General features: G+C 38.0%; 1 protein-coding gene across 1 annotated transcript in view; it reads left to right on the top strand.

Annotated features, from left to right (window-relative positions):
• LOC101855159 (TBC domain-containing protein kinase-like protein) overlaps positions 1 to 8,745 on the top strand; it is a 22,011-nt gene extending 13,266 nt beyond the window's left edge. The window contains exons 17-25 of the mRNA XM_035973383.1: positions 632 to 694; positions 1,478 to 1,739; positions 2,183 to 2,268; positions 2,628 to 2,664; positions 3,539 to 3,700; positions 4,492 to 4,661; positions 5,298 to 5,473; positions 6,350 to 6,509; positions 7,923 to 8,745. Of these exons, the coding sequence (XP_035829276.1) occupies positions 632 to 694; positions 1,478 to 1,739; positions 2,183 to 2,268; positions 2,628 to 2,664; positions 3,539 to 3,700; positions 4,492 to 4,661; positions 5,298 to 5,473; positions 6,350 to 6,509; positions 7,923 to 8,033 (1,227 nt within the window). The 3' untranslated portion in view covers positions 8,034 to 8,745. The remainder of the gene's footprint in view (positions 1 to 631; positions 695 to 1,477; positions 1,740 to 2,182; positions 2,269 to 2,627; positions 2,665 to 3,538; positions 3,701 to 4,491; positions 4,662 to 5,297; positions 5,474 to 6,349; positions 6,510 to 7,922) is intronic.
• Positions 8,746 to 8,755: the final 10 nt, after the last annotated feature.

The raw sequence follows: 8,755 nt of genomic DNA, 5'->3' as shown, positions 1-8,755 counted from the left end.
CCAAGACTGTCACTCGTTTTCAAGGATAAAAGTGGTTGTCGGAGGTGAGTTGGGGAGTTACTGAGGGGGAGGTGAGTGTGGGGAGTTACTGAGGGGAGAGGGGAGGTGAGTGTGGGGAATTAATGAGGGGAGAGGGGAGGTGAGTGCGGGGAGGGGGTGGGAGAGGAATGAGGAATAATATTGTCTAGAGGACCAGACAGGTCAATCCTTCTTCTTCTCGTGGCATAGACATGTCAGCTGCACCCCGATATATACTGGTCTCGGGTCCATTGGGTTAAGAACCTGATATTTCTCGAATAAGTGGATAGATTTTTTACTTATTGAAAAATTTGACATCCTTTTGGTTGATGGCATTATTGCCTTTTTTTCACAAATGAAAGGGTCAAGTCAGATTAATCTTACCACCCACCACGACTTAGTCTCTATTGTAGATTTTTTAAATGATGGATTTCTTTTATAAAAATAGTCTGTGAAGGTTTTAGATAGTTTTTTCTCTTGACTGATGTTATAGAGTTATTCTACAGGTACTGTTGTAAGTTAAGGGCTAGAACCGATTTTCTTTTTTTCTTCTAAAACTGGTCTTATCCGGTTTTTCATTTGACCCCTTCAAATGCTCCTTTGACTTCATCAGGGAGACGTCGAGGGAATGTACGACTCCATTGACAAGGAGACTCCGACAACCACAGACCGCCAGGTAAGTGAGACAATATCCTCTAACCATCTATTTCGTCAGGCCATACACTCAGAAGCGGTGTCAGTGGCCATAGCAGAAGCCACGAGTCATCTTAACCTTTCGTTCTTCTGTTTCACCTAAGAAATATTCTCCTCTGCAGATGCATTTGTCATCCTCTGACATTGACGGATGAGCTATTATCATTATTACACTCATGCCATTACGACTCACTATAATGAAACTGTTTTTGTGGAACACACACTGTTTTATGAGAGATTGTTATTTGTTTCTGTGTTGTTGGGGTTTTTTTTTCGTTCAAGACAATTCTTTATCATTGTCTTTATCATTTCATTTAATATGAGCTCTGCTTTATAATGAAAAAGTAATGGTGGTAGTAGTGGCACTGTTCTGTTATGTAACTGAGGATATTGTTTGTATCAAATTGTGCTGTATTTGTCTTCGTTTTGTTTCCAGAACAAAGCTTAAATGTGGAAAGCAGTGCGTATATCTGTGGGTTTGTGTTTGTGTATATGTGTCCGTGTATATGTGTCCGTCTAGGAAAAGAGAGCTTTTGAAATCTGCAGTAGTTCTGAATCCCTGATTCTCCTCAGATTGTTAGTGGTTTGCGGGTGCTCTGATGTCGTTTGCTCCATTCCTATCGAATATATTTCGTCCTTATCTCTCCCTCATTTTCTTTATATATATTACTCTCCATGAAGACCTCTAATCTTTGGCACACGTAATAACCTATTTGTGTTGCAAGTGCCCTAAAACTTGTACTAATACATGACATACTCTCTTCAGATTGAAGTGGACATCCCGCGTTGCCATCAGTACCACGAGCTACTCTCCTCCCCTTCGGCCCACGCAAAGTTCAAGCGAGTGCTCAAGGCCTGGGTTCTCAGCAACCAGCAGTACGTCTACTGGCAGGGCCTGGACTCGCTCTGTGCACCGTTCCTCGCCCTCTCCTTCAACAACGAGGCTCTCGCCTTCGCCTGTCTCTCCGCCTTCATCCCCAAATATCTGCATAAGTTTTTCCTCCGAGATAACTCTGCTGTCATTCAGGGTAAGCTCAAGTAGTCTAACACATTCTCTAATTTTCTTAAAGGAAGTTTCACAGTAAGGTTACATTTGCTGTTTCAGGAAGCTTTCATGTTCAGATTTCATTAAGTGCCTGAGGGAAGAGTCACACTGAGACATTGGGACTTAATTGATTATCTCTGGGAAGATTCTATTTAAATTTCCTTTGTAAAAATTAACAATTTCCTTTTTCTTCTCTTGACAATTTTTTTCTTCGACTTTAAAAAACTTGGTATCTGTCACTCAGTGAGGAACAGAATGTTTCCGAAAGTGTTTTTGTACTGTCTATTGTGTGATAAGGTAGTCTACCTTTAATGTAAAAAAATATATTTGACAATCTAATATTTAAAGGAAATATTACTTATCAGGCTTGAGAAACACTTTCCCAAAGCAAATATTATAAAGATGACATGACGTCTTTCTTTCCAGAGTATCTTGCAGTTTTCTCCCACCTGATTGCTTTCCATGACCCAGAACTGAGCAATCACTTGGATGGTATTGGTTTCATTCCTGATGTAAGATTTTTAAAATTTGTTTTTTGTCTCGGGAGTGGGAGCCGTTGTAAACACAGTATATTTTTAAAGACAATGGATTTGTGAAAATATTAGCTGATTTTTTAGATCGATTTTATTTTTTTGATCAAAGGTGTTTGTTATTGTACCATAGATCGAGAAGTATAACTAGAATGTATAAATTTGACAGCAGACTGTGAAAAGCGCAGATTTTTTGGTTAAATATTATTTGATTTTAAGTGATCAATTATTTGCTGTTTGTAGGGTGATGGATGTGTAGCTCTGGATTCCTTATTGTTTGATTTTGGTTGGCTTCAGTGTGACATGGTTCTATCTTTATTTTATTTTTTTGTATTCCTCAGCTGTATGCTATTCCATGGTTCCTGACGATGTATGCACGTAAGTGTACCACAGTCTTTTCTTAGTCATTCTCACCAATGGTGTTTCTGTATTTTTGCGTCTGAGGTTGCAAATTTGTTGTTTTGTTCTCAGTAACTTGAGTTTGGATCATGATCTGTGTCCATTTTTATATTTGTGATTGTAAGAAAAATTTTTGCATAAGGGCAAATAATAAGTTGGTCTTGTTTCTTTTCTGTTCTTGAATCTAAAATAGTAATAATTGAGTGTGGATCACCATGCAGTATACACTGCAGTTTAATGTTTGATAGTATTATCTCTCCATTTCAGCATTGATTGTCCCTTGATTGGAATAGTTCTAAAGGTGTTTTTGTGTTGAATTACATAAGTGAAATGATATTGTGTGTAGGAGGGGGTGAGATGCAAAACCAGCTAAGCGACATTTTGGAAAAAATTGAGATTTTTTTGCTTATAAATGCCCATTGTTACCAGCTATCACTATCAGATGCGTAAAGTATTTTTGGCTGAAACCCAACCCATACTACATAAAATCCACCAAAAAAATGTTCTTTTTACGCTTGTTCCTGTGTATAGTATAGCAGTATGTTAAATTAGTTAGAAAGCTGATTTTCTCAAAAATTGCTAAAATGGATGTAATGGGTTTTGCATCTCTAATCTCAGCCCCTCATATGTTTTTGCCCCTCTGTCCCCTCGGTTTTATGCAAAAGAAATTCTGAAATTATGCAAACTGAGCCCAAAAATGTGAAATTATGCGATTCTGTTAATTTTAACAAAGGATGAAAAAGGAAAATAATCAGAAATTATGCAAAAAGTGATCAAATTTTGCTGAATTATGTGGTTTGCATAAAACCACGGGGACCTGCCTATTCTGTAAACACAAGCTGGTCTCTCTCAGACGTGTTCCCGCTGCACAAGATCGTCCACCTGTGGGACACGCTACTGCTGGGCAACTCCTCCTTCCCCCTGTGTATCGGCGTGTCCATCCTGCAGCAGCTGAGAGACCGCCTGCTCTCGTTTGGGTTCAACGAGTGCATTCTGCTGTTCTCTGACATGCCTGGTAGGTCACGTTGTATGTTGGTATAATAATAAACAGTGGAAATTGTCCAAGACTGTCACTCGTTTTCAAGGATAAAAGTGGTTGTCTTAGAAGTTAGACAAGTGGGTATCATGGACAGTGTCATTACAATATTTTTTTTAATGCAAGAGAGGATATGGGAGATGGTTGTTTGTTCAGGTAATTGTCTTGGACAGGTTAGAGCAGGTTCAAGTGTTTTTAGGTTTTAATATCTGGTTGGGTATTGATAGCTCGTTGGATTTCTCTTTTTTTTCAAGGATCTTCCTCAAGGGTGTATGAACCAATTTGTTAAATAATTAGTACTGATAGTTTTGAGGTTAATTTTTTTTTTGTACCTCCATCACATACAAGAGCTATTTTAGGACCAGTTTGTACAAAAAATGAAATAACTTGATACAATTTGATAAATTATGAAAGGTATAGATTATATGAATTTTGATTGTTTGGGATGGGAGTGGCAGAGTGTTCATTAATTTCTTTTAAGAAGTAAAACGGTGGTTTGAATAAAGTGAAGCATATCGATACCATAAGTTATAATAATTGTTTAGTTTAGGCAAAAAGTGAGACGAACAGATTTTGATAGACATAACAGAGGGAAAGAAAAGAAGTAGGACCTACCAATGGCACCTTCTTCCCTCCTGCAACGTAACCTGTATAAATTTGTGTACCCTTAGTTTTGGTGTAATAGTAATAATTATTGTTTTGATAATATACTTCATAGGGAATCTTTTGCTTGGTATTAAACTATCCTGTACACTACAAATCCTTTGCAGAGATTGACATAGAGCGCTGTGTGCAAGACTCGATCAAGATTTTCTGCAGTACCCCAAAAAGCGCCACCTACAGACAGCACGCTCGACCAAACAAGAAGAAAACCTCGGAGGATCGTCCCAACTTGTCGTACTACAGCCGCGACTACCATGACCAGCCGCAGTCGGAGCTGGTGAGTTCAGATTTTGAGTTCAGTTTCTATCAGGTCTTAGTTTGTATAGCTGTTTGAGTGACTTAGACTCTCTGTAAAAATTGTAAGTCTCGTGAATGATTATAATATAATAATGATTATAATTATCACAGTTTACTAAAAAAAACCCTGCCATTTTTGTCAAAAGCCTAATGACTGCTAATCATGATTATGAAGTTGTGAGGAGAGTCGCAAGTATGACAACCTAGTAGAAAAACAAAAGTATATTTTCAGATATGGTGAGGTATTTCAGGTGCAGCTTTGGGTTGATTTAATAATGTCTTTACTGGTACCATTATGGATTTATTGGCTCAAAATTTTTGCTCCTTGGGTGAAGGGTCAACCATCCATTTTTATTATTATTTTATCAAAGTTATAGTTGTAGATGTTTTTTGTAAACACAGCTTGAGAAGCTAAAGATTAATCACATGGAAATGGGGAATACCTATCCCTAGGGAAAGACTTCAGTTTTCTTAACTAAAAACATTTTCATAATATTATAATCATTCACGAGACTTCTCCTCAAGGACCTCAAGGCTATTGTGGCTGTGCAGAATGACATTCAGATTATTATACACACCTACCCTGGCTTGTCTTATCTTGTTTTGTTCTGTCCAGTCGATGGAACCCATCCCGATCGATGAGCTAAAGGGAGAGAAATGCTGCAGGATTTCGGCAGAGGATCTAATCGAGCTTGGCGAGCTGGCAGGGGCAGCTTACTCTCGCAGTCCCACAAAGAAACGTCAGACAAGCAAGCCTATGATCCTCATCGTGGATGTGAGAAGCCCGGAAGAGTATCCTTTTTACCTGTTGTGCAAGTCACAAGGCCATGCTATGTATACATGATTGTGTCCTGCTGTTTTGTAGACTTTCTGTGGCCCACTGTCATGTCAGATTTATCTGTTTGTTACTCTCTTGTAGCACCTTTAATCTTCTGGCGCTCATATATGACCTTATGCAGTTGCGAGCGCCGTGAAACCTCTACTAAAAACTAAAAAGGACTTGTCTGTGTTATTTTGCTATATTATTATTAATCAGCATGTTGTAGAAAGCAGTAGATCTGTTCGTGGTTTGTTGAAAGTCCCACGTGAGTGGTTGGCGGGTGCTCTGGTGTGGTTTGCTTCTTCTTTCCTATCAGACATCTATCGTCCTTATCTCCCCCTTCTTCTTTTTTATGTTTGTTACTCTCTTGTAACACCTCTAATCTTCTGGCGCTTATATGACCTTATGCAGTTGCGAGCGCCATAAAACCTCTACTAAAACTAAAAGCCCCATTGCAAATAATTTCGTATTGTTTTAAGCGAAGTTCTAGCTCTCGTTTCTTTTGTTTTTTCTGTGTAAAAATCAATTGCTCTACAGGATACAGGTCATAAAATAGACCCTGGGTATTTTTAAAAATTGGTGCACGAGAGTAAAAAATTTAGAGGGAAAGAAGGTAAAGAAAGTCAACAAATTTGATATCCTGTGTTGTTGTTTTCTTTTTTTTTTGGGCGGGGAGGGTTGTTTAAAGTGGTAAAGTGGAGTATGGGGGAAAAAACTTTTGTCTGCATTTCTACGTTTCACTCTAAAAAAAAAATGCCTCTCTCTATCTTTATAGATTAGTTTAGCATCTATGAGTCAACAAAAGGCACAATTTTTATTTGTTGACATTTTCCTGACTTTTGCCCCAGTTTCCGCCGTGGGACTTTGCAGGACAGTATTAACATCCCTTTCCAAACAGCTTTCTCCCCTGAGGGTGATTTGAACCCTTGCTCTGCGGTGCAGACCTTGAATTCTCGCAGGAACCAAGTTATCATTGTTGTAGGCAACAGGGGACGCAATGCTGCCAATGTGAGTGCCAGTGGATGTTTTGTATAATCTCTTATGTTGTCATGGTTATTTCAATATTATAGAGCGAGGAACGGGGGGAGTGAAAGGATCACTACTGTTAGAACTATGTTCTTTATATTATTATTAGTATTATTATAAACCACATTGAGTACTTTCTACTTTCTAGTGGAAATACGCTAAAACTAAATGTACCGATTTTATTATTAATCAATTTCATGCTCTTCAGAATGATATACAGTCTACAATACACATCGAAATGGACGGGACATGGAAATCTTTTAGTTGTATATTTATATATATATATATATACAAGTTTTGCACTGTGCATGTTTCAGATTCAAAAAATGTACCATGTGTGAGGAAAAATTCAGAACCTGATAATCTGTTGGCTATGCATGCTCAACTGTACGTCCTGTATCTATTCTTTAGGTTGTACGTAGACTTTTAGTCTATGAGTATGAGTTTTGAATTCTGAACTGAGTAAAAAAAAGGACATCATCCCCCCCCTTCCCCCCAATCACCACCACCACCCTGCATCAACGACAGTCACTACCCTCTGTTTCCTTTTTTTTATCCCTTGCCCATTTATATGAGATCAACTCCATCTGATTAGTAGAAAAAAAGTGCGTATGAGAGTGTCCAATGGTGTATTACGTGCATACTTAGTATAACAAGTAACCGTAAGTGCAGATAGAGATTCCAGGATTATAGTTGTAAGTCATTGATCTGAGAGCAGTGATGATTTTAGATATAATGGTTGTGATGAGTGATGATGTGGGATTGCGTTTAAGTAATGTTAGCGTTAGTCCTATCTTCCTCTGCTCTAATAAGTCACGAGGGACTTGGGCACCCTCTATCCCATTCCCTACTGGAGCCATACTACGGCACCCTCTGTTTCCTATATCTGTAAGACACAACTGCAACTCCACTATGACACTGTTTTGTACTAAGTCGCACAGTTTGAAATAGGGATGGGCTGAGGCTATGCTCAGGGATTCCGTTTTTCCATTTTCCCCATAATTTTGACGGAGAACACTTATATTCTAAGCATTTTCTTTCTGTTTTAACTTCACTTTGGTTTGCTGTCCCCGTGGTTTTATGCACCCCGCATAATTTAGCAAAATTTGATTATTTTTTGCATAATTTCTGCTTATTTTCCTTTTTCATTCTTTTAGAAAATTAACAGAATCGCATAATGTCACATTTTTGGGCTCAGTTTGCATAATTTCAGAATGTCTTGCATAAAACGACGAGGACAGGTTTTGTCTATTAACTGTCATTTTGCTTGCTAATGCAACTTTGTAAATTTTCAGATATTATCACAAAATACAACAGTGATCATGTATATAATAATAGATTATTATTATATTTTACTTTTGGGGTGAGCTGAATGTAAAGTGTTTCTTTTTTCAGTTTGCCAATGAGCTGGTGCGTCTGGGCTACTCTCGCGTCTGCGTCCTACACAAGGGCCTCGACGTGTTCCGCACCACAGGACTTATCACCGTGCCTCCGGCCGACATCTGAAGAGCTTCACACATCATTCTCTCGGCCTTTTTTCACGGGTTCATGGTCTTTCCAGCACCACCATCTTTTGGGACGTGCCATGGTTTATTTTATGTTGCATATTTTTACTCCTTTTTTTTGTTACATTGAATTTTTTTTACACTCGTCTTAATTAAACATGTTAAAGACGTCATTGCTGTGTGAAAATATGCCCTGCTTAAAATCTGCTATGACTAAAATTTCATTGGTTTGATCAATTACATCTTATCCAGTTGTGGTGCGTGAAATCAAACGCAGTTAAGTTTTTCCGTCTTTGACTTGTACTAAGTTGTACCTTGTACTTATCATGTCTTTACAGCAGAGGGTGCTTACTTTTCAAAGAGGCCTGCTAATTAAAATTAAATAACAGACCTGTTTATTTGTCTCCAAGTTTCCAATTTTACATAATTAATTGAAGTCACAGTACTTGCTTGAGATGGTAGAAGAATCACTGATGCCGAGAATGAAAGGTACTGATTTCAACCACTACGTTTTTCTTTATAAATTTTGTTATTCAGGAAGTTTGACTTAAAGAGTACAGTATCATAGTTCACTTTAATTAATAAGCAAGATGAGATTATGTTATGTAGGCTACTGTATGAGAAAGCGAGTTGTTTATGGTTTTTGCTGTGTGAGAGGAGATATATGTTACTTATCTAGTGAATTGTATGAATGAAGACGCGTGTTGCTTTATGTTGTGAATT

Source organism: Aplysia californica, unplaced genomic scaffold (genome assembly GCF_000002075.1).
Source record: "Aplysia californica isolate F4 #8 unplaced genomic scaffold, AplCal3.0 scaffold01182, whole genome shotgun sequence".
NCBI classification, from domain to species: Eukaryota; Metazoa; Mollusca; class Gastropoda; order Aplysiida; family Aplysiidae; genus Aplysia; species Aplysia californica.
Note: the sequence above shows the minus strand (reverse complement) of the source record. Positions and strands in the feature narration are given on the sequence as shown.